This window comes from Pithys albifrons, chromosome 5 (genome assembly GCF_047495875.1).
Source record: "Pithys albifrons albifrons isolate INPA30051 chromosome 5, PitAlb_v1, whole genome shotgun sequence".
Lineage (NCBI taxonomy): Eukaryota > Metazoa > Chordata > Aves > Passeriformes > Thamnophilidae > Pithys > Pithys albifrons.
Genome location: NC_092462.1, coordinates 2,135,672 through 2,157,512, shown reverse-complemented (window position 1 = coordinate 2,157,512; position 21,841 = coordinate 2,135,672). Strand labels below are relative to the sequence as shown.

The window sequence follows — 21,841 nt, the reverse complement described above, 5'->3', positions numbered from 1 at the left end:
ATTGTATCCTAAATAAATGGATAATCTGTGTGAATACAGTACAGGGGCTGTGTTCCTAATGCTCTCCTTTTTAACTGATTTTTCAGTGCTGCTACCAGCCATTGGCTAAACATTCTAATGAACCCACAGCCATTGTCCTCAAAGATACTCTCCTGAAACGTTCTTGTAGTTAGAAAAAGGAGATTTAGGAAATGCCCCTGTGGTAAATCACAGCATTGATTTCATTAACACCATTGACATAGGATTACTTAAGCAAAAACAGTGTTACAATAACGGGTTTCTAATAGCTTAATGCTATTATTACTCCTTTGTTTTCTTTTTTAAAACAGTTTATACTTTAGGCACTGCTATGCAAATACATCTTCTTATTGTGTGATTGATTAATTGATTTCATTGTAGTAAAAGGGGTTTGGTTTTTTTGCTTCCTTAGGTAACTCTGGCCAAAGAAGCTGAAAGGAATTCCTACCGCCTAAGCTGGGGCCCTGACAACTTGGACAACGTGGCTCTTTCTTCCAGCCCCATCCACTCAGGGTGAGTGTTATCAGCATTATACCTAAAAATGAGAACCAGAGCACCTGCAGTGGCAGCAGCTTCCACTAAAGCTTAACTACAAGCTGTGTTTTAGTTCACTGCCTCCTGGAGCTGTCAGTAAATTGTCAGGATCTCTTAAGCTCTGACAATCAAACAAACCTGAGGACTAAGACTGTTCACTGAAATTGCTGCAAGCCAGTGAGCTCTGAGTCAAGTTCAAGAGGAGTGAATGAGATAATTGACACAGGCATTTGTGGGGATTTTATGGAGAAATAAATACACTGTCCTTTCATAGGGAGCAATAGTTGAGATGAAGGGCCTAATCATTGCAGATGGTGAGTACTTACCATGGCAGAGGAGTAGGTTAGGTGAGCACTGCCTCTGGTGTTTGCCTTTCAAATTACAGGAATAGACAAGCAATCTGAACATCATGTGCTTTGCACATGTTTGGCCACTCTCTTCATGTGTTCTCACCACTGACTCTTCACAAGCATTTGCATTGAGGCAAGCCCATTGTCATGGCATAGGGCAGGTCAACATGCAGGCCTAGGCAAGTTCATACTTACCTTATCCTGTCTGGCCTTTTAAATGCTCCTTCTTACTGTGTTTTAAGTGATTTTATTCTTAACCTAATTCTCCACTTGTGTCCTGCCATCAGATTTGGTTAGATGTGCAGATGAGTTCATAAGAAACTGATGTCATTAAAAAGCATTTAATTGCTGGGACATTACACTGTACACAGCATGGCTGGACATCACAAGGGGAAGGATGAGTTTTGTTAATCTCACATGACTTTGCAGCTGTCTTACAGTCCATGTCTTTCAAAAAGCAGCACTGGAATCCCAACTGAAGTGACAGGTCTAGAGGAGGAACAATATTGTCATAACTGTGACTGCAAACTGCTCAGTGTGACATAGATCAGAAGTCTTGTGGTTGGCTGATAGCAGGATATTTTGGCTGTGATGGGGGGTGTTTGGATTTGCTGTTCCTGAGCTCTAAAACTAACAGATGAAATGAAAACACTTAGTATGTAGAGTATGTTTGTGTTTATAAATATGCTGATAAGCTTTGAAATTGCTTTGGGGCTTTCTTCTAAGCCTGAATAGATTCCAGACTTTTTCCAAAGGATGTATCAGCCTTCCCTTTCAGAAAGGTAGGTCTGCCCTGTGGTTGCAGAGGATGAACTGAAGACTTTCTAGGAGAGTGGCATTTATTTCTTGGATGTGCAGTCATTTTGTGGTTTTCTTTAAATTATATTAGTGATATTTTGGGTGGCCAGGATGGTAAGTGGTAGGTAAGGTGTCTGATTTGAAATGGAGCAACACTCTCTGCAGCCTTATATTAAATAATGACATTTAACATGACACAAATTATGTTCTTCTTTCTACACATACCAACTAACTTGCCACTAAATATTGTATTAAAGAAACCTATAAAAATATTTCCTCAGCCCTTGGAAAAGACAGTACCCCACTTCATTTTTATCTTGTTCAGATTTGTCCAAGTCATGAAGTTACCATAAACTGTTGGGATTACATCTCTTTTTTACAGGAAAATACATCACCTACTGGAGTTTTGCTTTGGCAGGGAAGCAGTGGAGTGGTATTTACCTGTCATGAAAGAAAACTCCTAGAATTTTCAAAGAAATCCTCTTAGTGGCCTTGGGCATAGGCATGGCCTTGGTTTTGGCCAAGACACTGCAAATGTGTTGAATTCAGACTGTGAAATATCAGCAAAGTATTTCATTAGTCACAGGGGATTTTAAATTTGTATTCTGTGCAGTCTAAGGGGAAAAATTACACCCTTCTCTGCCTGCACTGCCTCAGTGGCAAACCCCAAGTTGTTGTTGGGTTCTTGCTGATGTCCCACTGCAGGGAAGTGTTTGTGTGGATCACAGGGTAACACCCCCAGGGAAAAGGATAAATCCATGGAGAGCTGTTCTCTGGAATTTCACAGGCACAAACCTCAGCCTTTGCACAATTAACCAAAACTCCTTCCAAGTCTGAAATTTCAAGATGGGAAAATGTTTAACCATCCACTTAAAAAGTGAATGTAATTCTTGTTTCAATATGTTGGTAATTCCATCAGTAAGGAAGGAAAAGCACAATCTTTGATCAGAGTCTCTGGCAACAATTTCAAAACCCAGAGAATATTTCTCTCTTCAGAGGTGACACTCTGGTGGTGCTCAAAATCTCAACATAAACATCTCCTGGTTGTTTTACACAGCTGAGAGTTTCACACATTGTCTGAAGGTAAAAATAATTTAAACTCCCTTCCAGCAAATTGGATTTGCTTCTCCTCATAAAACAATCTGACCTTACATATTGAGCAAAATTAAGGATCTCTCAATATGGCAGAAAGTTTGGGGTGCTAAATGACCAATAAAATAAGATTTTATCACTTTGTTGTGGTAATAGTAGGAAATATTATTTATAATTTCTTGCTGAAGTGTTGTGAGAGACAGAACTACTGCCTTCATAATGCAGATGTGTTTCACAGTCTTACTCTCATACCTCACCATATCCTGTTGTGGAAGAACAAATTTTCTGGAAGTTGAAAGGCAAAAAATCACTGAACTGGAAGATTTCTTTTGACTTGCAGCATTTAGCTTTGGGTCCATGCTTTGACTTTCACTGGATTTTGTGTTCTGGCAGCTCTGACTCACTCACAGTAAAACTATTAATGAAAGATATTGATATAAATAATTTGATAGAGAAGCCCCCATTAGAGTATTTGATGATCTGAGTGTGTCACTACCTGTATCTTGAAAAAATTAAACAGTTGGGATATTATTAATGAGTTTGCCTTTCTGGGAGTTGTTCCTTCCATCAGTGGAAGAAGGTGAAGGGAGTGGGCAGTTGTACTGTGACAAATAATATGAATTATCATTCTTAGCTGCATGTCTACAAAAAAGGAGGCTGGATCCATGCTAACCAGGTAAACAAAACCTACTTCAAGTGTTGTGTTTTCAATCCATAACATTGCTTTTCCCAATGTGAGATTGATTTCCTGGAAATCGTTCTGGAAACAGGACCTGGCAGCCACCAGCTGATAGTCATGGCTGAAATCTGAAAGTCTGAATGATTTCAAATTCTGCTGTAGCTTTATGACCTTTGTTCAGAAAGTTACAACAAGGAAAAACAGCAGGTGTGTTTCATGAATAGCAAATCAGTGTTCAATGGAAGAAAATGGCAATGGAGATCCACAGAATAAAAAGGGACATGGAAAACTACCTGTCCATGTGACATGAAGTGATTCCTGAGAGCCTAAACAGGTCAAACTGAAAGTTTGGGACTGCTCATTCTGTAGAACAAAAGGAGGACAAGAAACATGTTGAAATGAGGCAAGTGGAGGACAGAAGGTAGAGACAGGGAAATGGAAGACAAGAAATAATGATTTCTTGTGTAATCAGGAGCACTGCCTGGAATTACTTTAGATTCCTTACCCTCTGATGCACTGCAGCCCACAGTTCAGATGTGGAGGCCCAAACCAAGCAGCACCTCCCCAAGCTGTGTCTCAGAGGTTTCCTTGGAACCCAGCTGTGGTTTAGGCACTCGACTTCAGTGGGAGAGTGTCTGTAGAGCACCCAGCTCACTGGAGTTGTGCTGCTGCAGCAACCAAGGGTGTTTGCACAGGCTTCTTTTCCATGCTCACTCTGACCTTCTCACATGGAATGAATATGCACTTATATGTATTATGTTCATGTGTTTGATTTAGAGATCTGTTTCATTTTTCCAGTATTTCAGTATTTCATTTAACTCATTCTTTTTTTTCCCCTTTCTTTTCCTTTTTGATGTTAAATCATCTATTCTATTGCAGATGCTCTTCTCCATGTCTTGATCTTGACAACAGCAGGTGAACTTCTGCATAATTTCTTTCTTTAATACATTGCACTTCTCACCCGCCCTGTTTATCCTCCCCTCTTACCTCACTTCAGGATGCTTTAGTGTTTGGATAGTGCATGTTAGCCAAGAGAAAAAATCAGTGTAACTACCAGGGATAGTTACACATGGCCCTGTTTCTCTTCTCATGCAGTAAATGCCCATTTTCTTCTGTCTGCTTTGTCACCTGTAACAAAGGAGTCCTGGAAACATCTTAAGTCCACTGCAAAAAAACTTTAAAAAGCTTCTTATACATTCCTAGATTGTTTTAGCCACTGATATATTTAACAACACCTTTTCTTGGTTGGTGGCATGGTTTAATATTAATATTTAAAGGAAGGTAGAAACCCTCCACAAATAATCCAGCACAAACCCACTGTAATTGTTACGTTTCTGAGTGGCCCCTTTACCTCACCTGTCCATATAAAGAATATTGCAGAGCTTTTCCCTAGGCCATACTTGCCAAATTGAGCCATTGTATTTGAACCAGACTCAGTATGTCTTATTTTTCATGCCACACATACCTTTTGGAGTGACAGTTCATCAGTGCTTGCACCCTGTACAGAGCACCTGAGGCTGAACATTCCCAGAGGAGATTGTCATCTTCCCATTGGCACAGTATCTCCTCAGCACTTTGGACATAACTGTAGCAAGGTGAAAATCCCCTTAAATATTCAGCTGTGCAAGATGATAAGCTAATAAAATACATATAAACTAAGGCCCCAGACTACAAGCCCCTATTTTTAGGCCGTGCCACTGGATCCCTCCCAGCTGGCCAATGCAGTGGGTGTTACCTGAAGTTAGTGCTGTAGCAGTTTCCTGTGCAGGATCATGTTTTTTGTCCTCCTGGAATGTGTCTCTTGCCTGTTTCTGTATGGCACAGTTGCAGCCTGCTGGAAAGCACACCGAGGGAGTTGGATGACTTGCTGGTGGCTTCAGCAGGAGCTGGATCAAGGCCCTGGTTGGGAATTTGAGCCCCTGTGGCCTCTCCTGCTCCTGCTGAACAGCTGACGATGGCTGAAGCACCCTGAGTGTCTGGTTCTGCTTCCTCACACCGCGACTAACACTGAATGCTGCTATCTCCTTGTTTCCCAGTTTGCTGTAAATCAGAGAACCCTTCCTGGGGAGAGGAGGTGGTTGCTGTGTCTCCAGAGGGTGTGCTCTCCCTGGAGCTTTGTGTCCTGCTGCCCCATGAGCGCATGTGTGGCTGCCCAGTCTGAGAGAAACCCGCCCTGAGCCGAATGTGTGAAGGTCGTGGTGCAGATTCTGCCTATTTTGTGTGTCCCAAGAACTGTTGCCTGCCCCAGGAAGACCCTTCCTTGCCCTGCTGGGTTTTGCATGGCTGTCCCAGTGACTCTGCAGAATGAGACGTGTGTCTGAGTGCCCACACCTGGGGCTGTGCCTCTGCAAAGCTCTTCACACAACAGGGACTCTCACAAAGCACACCACGAGGATCTTCCTTCACCCCCTCCAGCACTGACACATCTGGTTTTTCATTCATTTGTTCATCCTGCTGTTATCTTTCAAAAGAGGATAAATACAGAGTAAAACTCTATGTGAATAAAACCAGGAAAGGGAACAACTGAGGCTCAGATCTGAAATACACCCCAACTTTTTGCCGTTCTATCCAATGCATAGAATGGTCTGTGTCTTGTTCAAGTGAAGCCATTAGAAATCCCCATGAGGTTTGCTCTGCTCTCTGTAGAAGGCACAGAAACAGCCTGAAAGCTTTAGGGGCCTTCTGTGTGTGTCCTCACCCAGAGGGACACTGTAGCCAGTGTTATTTGATATAGTTACCTGTCCTATGGAAAGTATGTAGTTTGAAATTGTTCTAAAGTGGGAGAGAACGAAATGACCTCTCTGATTTTTGAGTAAGTATTGCTGAATTAGAAGGGAATGGATGATGCTCAAGGTTAACTTCTGTGTGGTTAACAGAAGCATGTACAAACTCCCCTGCAGTCTGTAACATTCCTGGAAAATAATTGCTTTTGTACTTTATTTTTAGTTTAGAAAAATAATCTTGATTTCCCCTTTGCTCTCTCTAAAAGAGAGAAGGCACTGCTTTCCCCAGACCTGATTTGTTTCATCGATTTGGCTGCTCTATTGCACTGCCACCTCTCTAAATCCCAGGAAAGCTCAGTATTGATCCTATTTGCAAGACTCTCAGGGCCACATGTTTGTGTCATGCTTTATTTCTACCAGAGCCTGTAAAACTGGAAATGAAACTTACTCAAAAGCTGTCTTAGTACTGAGAAAGATGTACCTTTACCCATAATCTGCTTCAACTTTGAATCATCACTTCACTGAAATTTAAGTTAAAATTCCTTTAATCCTCTTTATTTACCCTTTTTTTCTTTACTTTTTTTGCCCTCTTGAACCCTCCACAGCTGTTTCTGTTTCTCTTTAATGGTCCCTCTCCTCTTCATGCTCTGTACACAGATGTAGGAATGCTCCATGCAGCTGGCACATGGAGTAAACTCTGAGCTTCCTGCTCAGCTCCAGGGAGTATATATATGTTAGAGTTATTTATATGCCAGTATTACACATTATTTTCTTTCTGACCATGGGAATTTATCACAGTAAGGTATCACTTCCCAGAGTGATGGCCTCACCTGCCAATTATTGCTGCCAGTTGTATTTGTTGAGTGCAATCTCTTCCTATCTCAGTCTTGCCATGTAACAACACCTGCTAAAAGGAGCATTGGGGAGAGGAAAATCAAGGTGTGTCTGCACAGGCAGCAAAATAATTAGCATGCAGTTTGCATTTCCTTTCTATTAGTCATACAATTGTTTCACTTTCCTAAATGCACATTTCAGAAAGCATGTTTTGTATCATGCATTACTTCTGTATGAATTATTGGTGTATTGGTAGCCATACCCCTTCAAAAGGGAAAAGCTTTTCTTTCTGGTCCTGGAACAGTAATGGCACCATCCAGATGCCATATTATGTAACAAATGAGCAGAAAAAGAGGCTGCTGTGATCAGAAAATGCTTTCTTATCAGTTATTCACTCTCTTGCATATCCCAAAATATGTGAAATGTGCTGATCAAAGAGACATGAAAAGACATTGGATTAAGTAAGTGGATAAACAAATAAGCACAGCAAAAAGGTGGGAAATAAGCAGGGTGGTATGGTGAAAAAGGATGTGTTTTTACACTCTGTGCCAGCCCTACAAATCCTGTGTCAGGATCTTTCAGGTCTAGAGCTGAGAAATTTTGCCCTTCAGTTTCTTTCCTGTGCACTGTATTCGTGGTAGTTCCCCAAAACCTGTTTTCCAGGAATTCAGAGTGTGTAGCTGGGTCTGTGAACTGGCTCCTCCATACTGTGATAATTGGCACTAATCTTGCAGTGCTGTCCTCACCCTGTTCTGTGCTTCTCTGGATAACTACCTTAGATCTTCCTTAGGATGGAAACAGCTGCTTTTACAGTGAATAATAATAATAATAATAACAACGTCCTACTGGTTTTATCCTAACCATTGTTACCTGTGTCCACCTTCCAATGAGACTTCTCTTTGCCTGTTTTTCTGCTCTTTGGAGTTGGTTTTGGTGTGAGGTGACTGATAGACTTTGTGATAGATTTACTGACCCACCAGGCACATTCAGTAAACTTAAACTGAGAGAAAGGATTGCACTATGTTAAAAGAGGGGAGAGGATTTGGTTTGGGGTATCACCTTTTGTGTGTATTTTCCTGGCCCTGATCAGTGGGGGGTTGGTGTTGCTGAGGCACATGGGGAGATGCCCTGAGGAGGACACAGGCCAGCCACAATATTTCAGAGATTGGCAGTGAAAGAAGGTGATCCTGTTGATAAAGTTCACAATGTGGAGTACTGTGTCAATAATGAGAATAACCGAATTCTAAAAGTTGTGTTCATGACAGCTGACACAATGAAAACTGTGAATGCTGCTTGAATTCTGTCAGAGCACTCATCGGCTCTGGTAATCGTGGGGGAGTGTTTGTGTTGCTCACAATGTTATCTTTCAAATGTGAAACTTCTTCCAGCAGTGTCAGTGGCTGCCTCTAACAACACCCTTTGTACTGAAGGCTCTACCAATTCCCTGAAACAGACCCACTCTGATAACCCTCCTTGGTGCACTTACAGGGCAGTTGCAGTGCAAGCCAAGAGCATTAGTGCAACAATTGAGCACCGAGTGTCTCTTAAGCTCTTCTTTCATCTGTGCTTTACCGTGTATAAAGAATGTATTTTGTGAAGGAAGCTCCCATTTTTCTCAACTAATCCCCAGACAATGGAAGCTGTAAAATGTTTTCATTTTCTTTTTTTCCCCCTTGTTAAAACCACAGAAACACCAAGCTCTAAGGAATGAGATAATGGTTGTACTGCCCCGAGTTTTACACTAAGCAAAGCCTAGAGGTATCTGAATGGCAGTAGACTAGGAGACTGCATGTGTGAGACCGACTGGCATCCGTGGTGCATGGTGTGCTTCGACTGGCGCTTGTGCTCCGCCCCATCCTCCATCCCTCTGACTTGCACGGTGTGTCGGGTGTTGTGTTCTTACAGCATGTGGAATTCCTTGTGTGGACAGTGAATGGGCGCAATGTTTGTTGCACAGAACGGTCAAGGGGACAGTGGAAAAATCCCTGGGTTTGTTGCTCCTGTTATAAGGGAGTATATTTTCTCTATTGCAGGTCCTTCAGTAGCATTTCTGCGACTGCCCATGAGATGGTTCTATGTTAGTGACTAGAACTAGGCCTGACACCCTTCTGTCTCCTCTACTCTTACTTTCACTTCCAGCAGCCTGACATTCCCATCCCACATCAGGCATGATCCCAAGCCATAAAAAAAAAATTAAAATTGGAAGTAGTTCTACACCTGTTCTGAGAATGTCCCCAGTCTGTCAAAATCTACCAGTTGGGCATATGTGGAACTACAAAAATTCCACACAAAAGAAATTGCAAACAAAATGAAATGTTTTTCTCCCTCTTAAAGAAAAAGAAATAATTTACCTCGTGCTAGAAGAGGTCTCCCTGTAGATGGCTTTTCTCCACATCTAAGTTTTCCAGTGGGGCGTTGCATTGGTGTGCAAAGTGACACAGAAAAACTAAAATCCATAAGTAAACCTCTTATAGAGTTTATACACCTCTTACACAGTGACTGTGGCTATTGTTGTCTGACCAAACCCCCAAATTTGGCTGCAAACACTAATGACAGGCTGGGGTTTGTTTAATATAGACAGGTGATAACCCCACTAATGGAGTATAAATTGTATCTATATGTTCCAGAATGAAATTTGATTTTTTTAAATCCAAACCTATTTTTTGTGAGAAATCATAGTCTATCAAATAGCTAAATAATTGTATTGATAACCTAAAAAACCCCAAGCCATCCTATCAGAATTGGCTTTATATTTTTGAGTAATTTGCCTGTGAATTATTTAGAGAGTGCCCACTTTAGTTGTTTGCAGGTACAGAGTGGTGATATTTGCACACTGCAATAGGTTTGTCACTGTCTGCTGGTGCTTTACCACCAGCAGCGCTGTACAAGAACCTTTCTGTGAAGAACTCTCAGGTAGCAGCTGCCAGGGGAATCACTCAACAACCTCAGCATGATTTGGTGCTTCCCACGGGAGAAAGGCTTTTTCTGATTGTACCTCTTGAGCAAGAGCCGCGTTTCCATGTGCAGAACACCCCCCAGCACTTTGCCTCCCGCTCCGTGTCTAACTGTTCTCCCGCTTTTGCAGCTTCCTGGTGAGTTTCATGGTGGACGCCCGCGGCGGTGCCATGCGGGGCTGTCGGCACAACGGGCTGCGCATCATCATCCCCCCGCGCAAGTGCACGGCGCCCACGCGCGTGACGTGCCGGCTGGTGAAGCGCCACCGGCTCGCCACCATGCCGCCCATGGTGGAAGGGGAAGGGCTGGCCAGCCGCCTCATCGAAGTGGGACCCTCCGGGGCGCAGTTCCTTGGGTAAGGGCGGCCACGCGGCCCGCAGGGGAGTGCCCAGCCTTGGGGTGGCACTGACACGGTTCCCTTGCGCAGACTCCGACCGAGAAAAGAGCTTTGTGATGTGAGGTGGTGGCAGAGAGGTCGTGAAAGACAGATCAGTTGCCATTTAACAAGTCATGGAGCTTTTACAGCTTTTCCTTTCAAAATGGGTGTTTTAACCACTGGCTTTATGGTCAGTGTGCTTCCCTGGATAGAATTGCTACTCAGTGTTGTGATACTGTAGTGGGGAAAGGCTCCTTTGCAGCCAGAAAAGGCAGTTGAAACTGTGTTTAAAAAACAAATAGCACAGCACTGACCTAAACCCCAAAACTGAAGCACAGCACAAGTCTCAGTGGCTTATTTTAGAGACTTGTGCTGTGTTATCAGTAATTTGGACTATCAGGGAAGCACAGTGCCTTAGATTTTTCTGGGGTTGACATTGCTAAACTATGCAATTGGACAACCCTGAAATTTTCTGGCCATTTCTTTTGTCCTATGCTGTAAAACCTGTAGAAAGATCAGATTTGGGTCTGCTGCTGAGCTCATTTTAGCAATTTTTCAGCTGAAAGCAGCAGTTATTTGCTCTTTCTGAAATTTGTTTTGCCAGCTGTTTTCCCTATCAACTGTGGCATCCAAAAGGGGATGATTGGAGGGACCCCTTCTGCTACATTCAGAAACTATAAAAGAAGTTACTCTGTAAACAGCAATGGTTTAAATCCACTTGGAAACAACTCAATTGCTTTAAAGTCCTATTACAACAGGCAGTCATCAGAGCCACCATCTTCATTCAGTGCTACCACTTATTCTTTTCACATCTTGGTCACTTTAAAGAGAAGCAGAAAGAAATCTAAAGAGCAAAAGAAATACTGTGCTGTCATATTCAGTCTTCCCATTATCTCTGTCACACACAAATGGATTTTAAGTATGTCTCCCATTTTTTCAATGGTTTCCCAATGAGAATGTCTCCCTGGAAATGCAAGATATAGCAGAGTTTATTCAGTCTCAGATTTGTGCCCTTCCTGCGAGTGTTTTTCTGGGTGTTGTGCTGGCAGTGAAATCAGAAAATGACTGTACTGTTTGCAGAGGTGCATTCTAAGGTCCAGATCCTGTTCCCATTGGGTTCATGGCCAAAGTCCCCACAAGCAAGAAAACTCCTAAATTGCTGAAACTGATTTTGCTGATTTTGGTCACCAAATTGTCATGGCTAGGACGGAACCTTGTTCAGTGTACAGCCTAATTCCACTCTGTGGACCAGACAGTGGCACTGGCGTTCTGGCACAAAAATACATAAAGTTTATTTATGTTCTTTCTTTCACTGCTGCTTTGGATGTACTCAGTAAACTTCATCTGCCTACGGCTCCTCCCCCACTTAATGAGGGAGAAAGCTTGGTCAGCCGAATCCTTCAGCTGGGGCCTCCTGGGACCAAATTCCTTGGGTAGGAGAGACTTGAAACAAATTGATGGATGCTGACCTCCCCATTCTTCTCCTCCTTCTGCAATATGATTTTTTTATGTCATTATGCCCATGATATTGTCCCTCTCTATCATTTGAAATTTTGTACACTTAACCCTTAGTGGACCATTTTTCAACCTTTGTGGTATGTGGTTTTGTTTTGGTGGTATGTTTGTATCTTTTTCTTCGAGTACTGTGGCCTTCATTTTTGTTTTGGCATGAAATCTTCCTAGTTATGTGCTTGATGTCTGTAGCAAAGCAACCTGGATTGGGACAAAACAAACAAAAAAGGAATCTACTGTAAATTTTAAGCTGTTTTTTTGTATCAAGGACTTATCAATCAATATGTCGGATACCACCAGTGTGATAGAACACATGGCATTTACTGTGTACATGGTAACCTCTGTGAGTCCTCTAATTAGAGAAGTGTATATACAAATATATTAATATCTTCTCTCTTATTTCTAAGAGTATGTATGTATATGTATATCTGAATATAGATATATTATATGTACACATATGTGTTGTGTGTATATATATATATATATATATGGGTGCTTATGCTGATACATATATTGACATCTGCTTGTAAGGCAGCAAGGCAAATTCTTATCTCCTATACTGCAGTAGCAACCCAGACAATCTCCTCAGACCTGCTGTATCTCCCCCAGGTGTAAATCAGGAATAAATTCATTGGAATATATAGAATTACAAATGAGTGAAATTGGTGCAGGACACAACTGCCCCCTGAGAGCAATGAAATTATTCTGATTTGCACTAGTATAAGTGAGATCAGAATTTGTCCCTCTACTCCTGTACGTTACAGTAGATTCTCTTTGAAATGAAGTTGCACAGGTTAACCCAGACAGTAGTGACAACTAAATCGAGCATGAGTTTTTGCTGGATTTGCAAAACAATCACCAAATTTCCAGATGAGCACTATTATTATCTTACCAAATCTCATTCACACTGTGGAAAGAGGTGAATGCACTTTTTCATCTGTCCTTCAGCACTTACTGGGTCCCTGTAAAAATGTAGTTTGTGTTAGTGGCCTACTAGCTTAGGATTGTGCCAAAGTATTCCAGCCAAATAGGTAGAACTCCAGGTCACTTTGTGGCAGACTGAATAGAGTTGCTGTTAATCCTGTCTCTTCCTCTCTCCCGTGTGCATTTAATGCGCTGTGTTGCCGTGCCAGGCCTGTGATTGTGGAGATCCCCCACTTTGCCGCCCTGCGTGGGAAGGAGAGGGAGCTGGTGATCCTGCGCAGCGAGAACGGGGACAGCTGGAAGGAGCATTTCTGTGAATACACCGAGGATGAGCTCAACGAGATCCTCAATGGCATGGACGAAGGTATCCCGGGGCACGTGGGGTTCCATCCTGCTCCTGGGTCACTGCCCCAAGTGGGGGGGAATAGCTCCCACCGTTTCCTGGCTTCCCTGTCACGACACCTGAACTCCACAGACACAATTCCAGTGCCTTCAATAAGGCTTTCAGAGGCCTGTATGGTTAAATAAATCACTCAACTCCATCTAGTTCTGTGGGTTTTTCTGGTGGTTTATTTCATGCTCCTCTTTGTCGTAGGTTACAGTTACTAGAGGAGTGGTGCAACAAGGGCAGAAGAGCTTAACTCTGTTTGCATTAACACTTTGTAACCATTCCTTGGCTGTAATAATTCCAAGGTCATGGGTTCAATCCCCTGTACGGGCCATTGACTTAAGAGTTGGACTCGATGATCCTTGTGGGTCCCTTCCAACTCAGAATAGTCTGTGAAAACTATTTTTTCACACAGTTACAATTCTAAAACCTACACACACCATGCAAACTATCTAACATCACACAGCTATAGCTAATTATTAAGTAATATATATCTCAGAAAATTGCTGGATCTAAGCAGTCCTTATGCAACTTATTTTAACTTTACACAAGAGCTCTTAAGATGTGTTCTTCCATGGAGCTTCTGCAGGCTTCTTCTCTCACTTCTGCACTAGCTCAAGGTCTCGAGACAGATTCCATTTATATCTTAGAAGCTGGCCCCTGCAAATTTGTCTTTGGTTTGCTAGCCTGAAAATTCCTGAATCCCAACACTTCCCGTGCTGAAGTCGTGGACAAAATATCTCCCATCACAAAGCTGGGAATAGGTGCTAGACTTGTGTTTGCTGCTGCTTGTTTCTATAGTGTTGGATGACAAGCTCCCATAGCAAACATCTTTCCAAAACAAGGCAATTATCATACTAATCTGTTCCAAGCAGCCCCATGTGTGGGAGGAAATGTCAGTCATGGGTACTCTTGCTTTTGAGAGAACAGAATGGCCTTGGGCTGTCTTGGAGCTGCAGGATTTATTTATTTTGAATTTTTTTTACAAAAAATTCCAAACAAACCCTGAACTAAACAAAACGACTCACAGAATTAAAGCTGAACTCATACTTTGATAATTTTTGTTTTGAAGTTTTGTTTTCTTTGTGCTACTTTAGGATGTTGTAAATAACGTGAAGTAGAAGAGGGTTTGCACCAATCCATTGGCTTGTTTGGCCACTTCTTTTGGAGATGTCAACATATTCTGTTTGCTGAGATGAGCTCAGTTGGTTAAAACTTGGTTGTAATAATGCCAAGGTCATGGGTTCAGTCCCCTATGTGGGCCATTGACTTAAGAGCTGGACTCGATGATCCTTGTGTGTCCCTTCCAACTGAGAATAGTCTGTCTGTGATTCTGTCTTAAGCTCCCTTCAGTTGGTTGTTCTGTCTCTGTGTCTGTCCTTGTCCAGATTTCTCTGGTTTAACTGGACACTGGGATGTGTTTCCTTTTCCCCTCTGATTTCTAGAGCAAAAACTTTGTTCAAGCTGCAGCCAAACCATGAAAAAAGCTTAAATGCATTTTGAAGGTTCCCCAAAACTCGTCTTCTGACCATGCCCTGTTTTGCCCTCAGTACTGGACACTCCGGAGGAGCTGGAGAAGAAGCGGATCTGCCGCATCATCACGCGGGATTTCCCGCAGTACTTCGCGGTGGTGTCGCGGATCAAGCAGGACAGCAACCTGATCGGGCCCGAGGGAGGGGTGCTGAGCAGCACCGTGGTGCCCCAGGTGCAGGCCGTCTTCCCAGAGGGGGCTCTGACCAAACGCATCCGCGTGGGCCTCCAGGTACAGCCCAGCACTCACCGGGGCTTGGGGTACAGTCACCTTCCCTGGTGTCCTGGGTTGAGCTGGCAAAACACCAACTGTCCAGGACAGGGTGAAAAGGGTTCCTCCTCCCCCCAGCCAGCTAAGGGGAAAAGAAGAGGGAGAGGAAAGAAAAACCCTCAAAACCAGGTTTATGCTGAAACTAACTACATGTATTTATAAGGAAAGGAGAAAATTAAGAGGAAACTACAATATAACACACACTTACACAAGTTATGCATATATAACAAGGAATAACTCCCCACTCCCCAGTTAATACAAAGCCCATTACTCTAAATTCATAAGCACTCCAAAAGACATTCAGCAAGAAAGAGAAAGTATAACAACAAAATATTGCTACTTCCCTGAATGCAAACAAAATGCAAGCACAGGCAACAGGAGCAGGGCCCAGCATAGTAGAGGAGCTGCTGGATGTCCTCCTCTTAGTGCAGCCATGATGGAACTAACTAAGCCACTCCCACACACTGGATTTTACACCCTTTGAGATGATGTAGTATGGTATGGAATACAATATTATTGGCTGGAAGAAGTCAGCTGTTAGCTGACAAATCAGCTGACAATCCTAGGCCTAGCTGAACTTTAAAACCTAAGTTTAGGCCCACCTAGAGAGCAGCGTGTTCAGTGTATGGTGTTGGATCTGACCCACAGTGCTGCTAGTGAAAATAATGATATAATAAAAAAGGTCCTTGCAAAAGTCAAAGCAAGTGGTGAAGCTTTGAGTTTTCCAGTTCAGTCACATTCCTGTCTGTTAACTGTCCGTATAGTCTTGGGAAAAGCACCTATGTTTGGTGATGCTTGTAATATTAGTGTAGGATATAGAACAAGTTCTTAAATACTTCTTATGAAAGGCACCAGAGAAGTAAAAAGTGCTGCAATAATTAGGTCAAAGGTGCTGATCCTCAGCACAAAGGAATCACCCTAACAATTGGTTCAAACTTGATTGTAACAATGCCAAGGTCATGGGTTCAATCCCCTGTGAGGGCCACTGACTGAAGAGTTGGACTCGATGGTCCTTGTGGGTCCCTCCAACTCAGAATAGTCTGGGATTCTGTAATTCACTCCTGAAAGAGAGGGAAGTCTCTCCCCTGTCTCCATCCCATCCTGCTGCCTGCATCCCCAGCTTGGCCAGGAGACTGTGCTTGTTCATATCCCCTGGGACTGGCTGAACAGCACACTGAAATAGCTCAGAGCCTGTTCTAAGGAGAAAAAATACACAATATACAGACCCAGTTCTTTACAAACTCATCAAACTCTTTTCAAGTAACTGTTGTGTTCTTTTCTGCTGCTCTGGAAAGGCTCAACCTATGCACACTGAACTTACCAAGAAGATTTTAGGCAACAAGGCCACCTTCAGCCCCATAGTGACGCTGGAGCCCCGGAGGAGGAAGTTCCACAAACCCATCACGATGACGATTCCCGTGCCCAAGGCCTCCAGCGACGGGCTCATGAATGGCTATGGAGGCGACACGCCCACGCTGAGGTTACTATGCAGCATCACAGGTAGGGGGCAGGCCTGGAGCTTTCCATGTGCCTCCTGACACTGCCCCTCCTCGTGGGCTGGGACTGTTAAACTCATCACACACGTGGGGAGCGCAGAGGAAACCTGAGTGGGATGAGAAGCTGCTAAAATAAACCACTTTCCAAACAATTGCTTTATGGCAGAACTAACATTTGTTGTTTGGACTAACAAAAGATGTGTAATGTAATCATACACTTCAGGTTTGGTTTGGTGGGTTTTTTTGCATTTTCCTTACAGTTTGTTTCCTGAGAACAACCTGCTCTGCCTGGCAGAGTAAGTGTAGTACAGACTTAATGTTGTGATATCCTTAAGAGGAAAATACTGGAGTTAAACTCTTTGTGCTTGCTGTAACTCCAGAGTGACCAGGGCCTCATTCAGTCCCTCTTAAAAGGCAGAAATGAACTGCATGCACTTAATTTAATAAATTAATTTAATCATGTTTAATTTAACCCGTCCAACCTTACTAACATTAGTGGAATAACATGGACCCAAGGAGAAGGCATGTCTGGGATTATTACTGATTTCATAGCAATTAAAAACTCAAAGTAAAATATTTATTAGAAGCTAAAAAGTTGCAGACTTGCTTGGTTTTAATTTTCTTTTAAATCTCTGTCACTTCAGGAGGAACCACCCCTGCCCAATGGGAAGACATCACAGGGACAACACCCCTGACCTTTGTTAATGAATGTGTTTCCTTCACCACAAATGTGTCTGCCAGGTACCTACACAACCACCATGAGTTTCATAGTGATACTTTCAAGTACATGTCTTTTTCCAACAACTATTTCCTTTCAACAATTTTAGTTTATACAGTAGAAGGAACAGAGATATTTATTATTATGCAAGTTTCCATAGAAATCCCCTGTTTGGGTACCTCGTTGTACATCTTACAAGAGATATTACTTCTGGAATATCCAAAAACTGGGAAGTCAGGCAGGAAGACCTGTAGGTGTACCAAACTGGGATCTAGAAGCATCTCTTCTAACCATTTGTTCCTGGGTTGACATTCAATGGCTGTCTTTCTGAAAAGAGAATTTCATATCAAAATAATAATAATAATATGTATGTCTGTATGTATTTTAGTTTGTACACTGGTCATGATTTATGTCACAGAAATGCACAAAAATCCCCCCTATAACAGGAGATGTCATCCATGGCCTGGAAAGTGTTCCATTTGGGGTGTGTAGTCTGGCAGTTACAGGAAAATCTTGGATAACTTACCCATGAAATTCAGTGAATTCAGTGCAAACAGTGTCAGACAGTTATTACTATGAGATTAGGTTTGTTATTGAATGAAATAATGTATTCCATGTGGAAATGAGATCAGCTTCAGCAGTCCAACCTCCAGCTGAACATCAGGTGAAATAAAGTGTTGGTTCAGAAAGGCTCTTTCTTCCCCATTAAGTGGATGCTCTGCTGATGGACATTTCTTCTGGTTCAGCTGAACACTTTTCTCTAACAGCAGCGGCCACGAGAGGGAGATCTTACCGTGTGTTTGGCCTCAGCTGCTGCTGCTGCAGCCCGTGTGAAGGGAGAAATTAAAGCTTCATTTAATTGGGAACCAGATGCAGAGTTTGAGAAGTCCAAGTCTCTAAAATTGTGAAGTCCCCAGCAGGGCTACACATGAAATACAGCCAGGATGAGGGTGACAGTTAATCTGCAATCCAAATTTGTAATGGATCTTTCCTAATCCTGACCAAAATGAATATTCAACTGACTCCTTTCACCCAAATATGACTTTAAATGGTGCTGAAGTTAAAAATGGGATATTTCATGTATTTTCAGCCAGAGAGATAATTACTTTCTTTGCCAAAGGACAAGCTAATCTTAATTGTTTCACTTGTGCCCTGTGCCTCTGTCCTTTTGCCTTGCCAAGAATCAGCAAATTTCTGACTCTTTGCTATTCACAGTAATTTTTTATGTCCAGTAAAATCATTAATGAGAAACAATTTTCCCATTCAAAAGACTTATTCTGTCCAAAATGAGCATGGGAAAAGAGATACATTTGTCCTGTGATTTACACTGCAGACTTGGAGGCATAGCTGTGGATTTCCATTTCCTGAGCTGCAGCTTTTAAAAAAAATGGTCTGTTTGGGCTTTTAAGCCCCTGGTGTGTGACAGCAAATCACTGAGGCATCTGGTGGTTTCTCAGAGGATGTGGCCTCTCCAGTCTGAGTCCAGCACAGCAGAATTCTCCCACGCAGGAAAAGGAAAGGATCAGTGTGCAGAGCCTTTATGTCCCACACATTCTGTCTCTCCTTCAAATGTCACCAGCCTGGTTTTGACCAGTGTGTTTGGTAGATGTTCTGAAGATCAGCACAGCAGGAAACCTGCTGTTCCTCAGCTGCAGGTGAGTAAGCCCAGAGTAGTCACACTCAAGAGGTGTGCTTGCTTTGGGGGTCAGAATGCCTTGCAATCCACAGTGAGGAACAAACCCCTGTGGATTATATCAGCCTTGAGCTGTCTTTGACCCCTCCTGATTTCCGTCTCCATCCTACGGGGGTGAAACTTGAGCGTGAGTTCCACCCACACAGTGGATTTTATGTGAAGGAAATGTCAGCAGCTCTGCAGAGAAACCAAAGTGATGGCTGGGAAAGAAGGCAGGAAAACACGAAATCCACATAAGAATATGTGACTCAATTCACATAGGAATAATTCCTGACTTAGTGTGTGGTGTTACACAGTGGGCAAAACCATTTGCATTCACCTGAAGACCCCCAGGTCTTGCTGTTGTATTTAAGGGATGTGTTCCTATCCTTCAGGTTAAATGACAGACAAGAAACAGGCACGATAATTCTTTTTTTCCAACTTGTTGTCTCCAGTTGCTGTGGTTACCACCTTATACTGCCAGGATGGGGAGACATACAATTTCCTTTCTCAGATCTGTCTGTGCTGATCACACAACTCCTCGTTTTCTGTTACAGATTTTGGTTGATAGACTGTCGGCAGACACAAGAGTCTGTTACTTTTGCTTCCCAAGTGTACAGAGAGATTATCTGTGTCCCCTACATGGCCAAATTCGTGGTGTTTGCCAAATCCCACGACCCCATCGAAGCAAGGCTGAGGTGTTTCTGCATGACGGACGACAAGGTGGATAAAACCCTGGAGCAGCAAGAAAACTTTGCTGAAGTTGCCAGAAGCAGGGATGTGGAGGTACAAGGCTCTGTTCCCTCCATTTTTGGTGTCTGCTTTTAAACCAATATTTTGTGCCTTCTGTCTGCCACAAATACTGAGAAGTAACAGCTGCTGTCACGATGCAGTGTCAACTATCATGATAAGATGGGAACTTGGATTTTTGTCAGATATATGGGAAAAGTAGTGATGAAACCCTATTCCCAGTGGGAACTCTTAGTCCACAGGGAGTCAGAGCCAAACAGGTCAGGTAAATCCCAACTTCCAGTAACTCCCAAATGCATTTCACTAACCAGAAAAGGCAGTGACAGCAGCCATGTTTTGTCAGCACCTTTACACACCAAGGAGCTAAACTAGCAGGTTTGATTAATGTTCTGCTTTACCAAAACAAAATTAACTCTGTTGCTGAACAGGCAAGAGCTTTCCTATGTGGAATTCAGCAAACTTCCTGATAAATGCAGTTTTTCTGGCTCTGTCAGCTGCCTCAGAGGGGATGACAAATTGGAAGTGCTTTAACTTACATGCACAGCATAGTCTTGTGCTTAGCTCAGCCTCTTTTCCATGAGAATCCCACCTTGGAAATTCTTGTTCCTGAAACTCTGACAGGCATTTCTGGAGCACAGCAGACAGATAATGAAAGGGTTATCAAGCTGACCAGGCTGATTGCTGGAAAGTGAGGATGAGACATTAATGAATTGTCACTTTGAAGGAAATATCTCCAAAATTGCTAATCTGATATTTAAACATGTGGAGGGACCTTAACAACAGCAATCTGAAGATACAAGCAGTGCCATTATACAGGGATCTCAGAGAGGTATTTAACTGAGGCCTGGCTCTCAGAAGCTCCAGGCCTTTACAAATCCAGCTGCAATACACAGAATCTACTGATACACATTGGCTTTTGCTTGTGATTTGAGTGCTGAAGAAAATATTTCTTTGTGTGTGATGATGAAAATTATCCTTTAAAGAAATCCCAACCACCTCGCTGTCATTAATTGCTGCTTTGCTGCTCTTTCCTTTCCAACAGGTGTTAGAAGGAAAGCCCATCTATGTAGACTGCTTTGGCAATTTGGTGCCACTCACAAAGAGTGGGCAACATCATATATTCAGCTTTTTTGCCTTCAAAGAAAACAGACTTCCTCTGTTTGTTAAGGTAATGTCCATGACTCCTTTTGGATATTTCAGGTTATAGTATCACCATATTTTTGCAAACAAAAGAAAAAAATGAATGTAGCTGAATTGCCAACCATAACTTAATTTTCTCCCTGTGCTATTCCATTAAAAGGTGTTTTTGCTCTGGCAGGTGCGAGACACCACCCAAGAGCCCTGTGGGCGATTATCCTTCATGAAGGAGCCCAAATCTACCAGAGGCCTCGTTCACCAAGCCATATGTAATTTAAACATCACTTTACCCATTTACACAAAGGTACTGTGAGATTCTCCTCACCTGCAGCCATCAGCATGAGCACACAAACAAGCAAATATTGCTGAGGTGCTGAGGTCAGGGATTTTAAACAAGAATAAATTCCACTGAAGGGCTTTCAGTGTCTTGGGTTTGGTACTTGTAGGGCCAGTGTTTGAAGATGTTACCAGGTATTTCTGAGGACTCAGAAGAGATGAGTGGGAGTGCCCTTGATTTCTGTTTAAGCAAGATCAGATACTGAGCACTTGTTTTCTTAGAAAGAGTCAGTTTATGTTCAATCTGTGCAAGCACATTTTTTTCCATCCTGGTCAGATTAGAAGCTGCCTGTCTTTTAGAAATGTGTTCAAAATCCTGCCCTGTTGGTGTTCATTTTTCTCTTTATTATAGCATTTTGGTGCAATTTTAGAACTGCACATCTCAGCATATTTTAACTTTAAATGGTTAATGTTCTTAACTGTTTTAAATATTAATTCATGCTAATTTATGGGGGGAAAGCATGTTTATATTTAAAGTGTTGGCACAAATAAGGATCTCCAGAAGTCTGACACCCAGAAGCACCTTTTCTCTTTATATTTTGCTCTATTCTGTAGTGTTTTGTGTTTTAAACTGACCATTCAGTTTTGCTGCTTCTTGACATAAGAAATCAATTGCAGAAACATTCTGCATTTTCGTCTTTTCTGTTAAATGTTGTCAGAAGTTACTTTTTCCTACTCTCTTCTAAAAAACCTGCATTTTGCCTGCTCTCTTTTCCCCTTCTCTTTTTGCATGGCAATTTGGAACTGA

At 42.5% G+C, this 21,841-nt stretch overlaps 1 protein-coding gene across 37 annotated transcripts in view; it reads left to right on the top strand.

Moving 5' to 3' along the window:
* The window catches only part of ANK2 (ankyrin 2), a 271,916-nt gene that overhangs the window by 225,188 nt on the left and 24,887 nt on the right, over window positions 1-21,841 (top strand). For 12 of the 37 annotated variants that reach the window (XM_071555392.1, XM_071555397.1, XM_071555396.1 and 9 more), the window contains 12 exons: window positions 431-531; window positions 3,427-3,468; window positions 4,351-4,386; window positions 10,114-10,338; window positions 11,694-11,792; window positions 13,005-13,159; window positions 14,734-14,945; window positions 16,280-16,484; window positions 17,125-17,221; window positions 19,428-19,656; window positions 20,663-20,788; window positions 20,939-21,061. In XM_071555392.1, the coding sequence (XP_071411493.1) occupies window positions 431-531; window positions 3,427-3,468; window positions 4,351-4,386; window positions 10,114-10,338; window positions 11,694-11,792; window positions 13,005-13,159; window positions 14,734-14,945; window positions 16,280-16,484; window positions 17,125-17,221; window positions 19,428-19,656; window positions 20,663-20,788; window positions 20,939-21,061 (1,650 nt within the window). The remainder of the gene's footprint in view (window positions 1-430; window positions 532-3,426; window positions 3,469-4,350; window positions 4,387-10,113; window positions 10,339-11,693; window positions 11,793-13,004; window positions 13,160-14,733; window positions 14,946-16,279; window positions 16,485-17,124; window positions 17,222-19,427; window positions 19,657-20,662; window positions 20,789-20,938; window positions 21,062-21,841) is intronic. The other 25 variants (XM_071555417.1, XM_071555402.1, XM_071555416.1 and 22 more) reach the window with 6 other exon arrangements.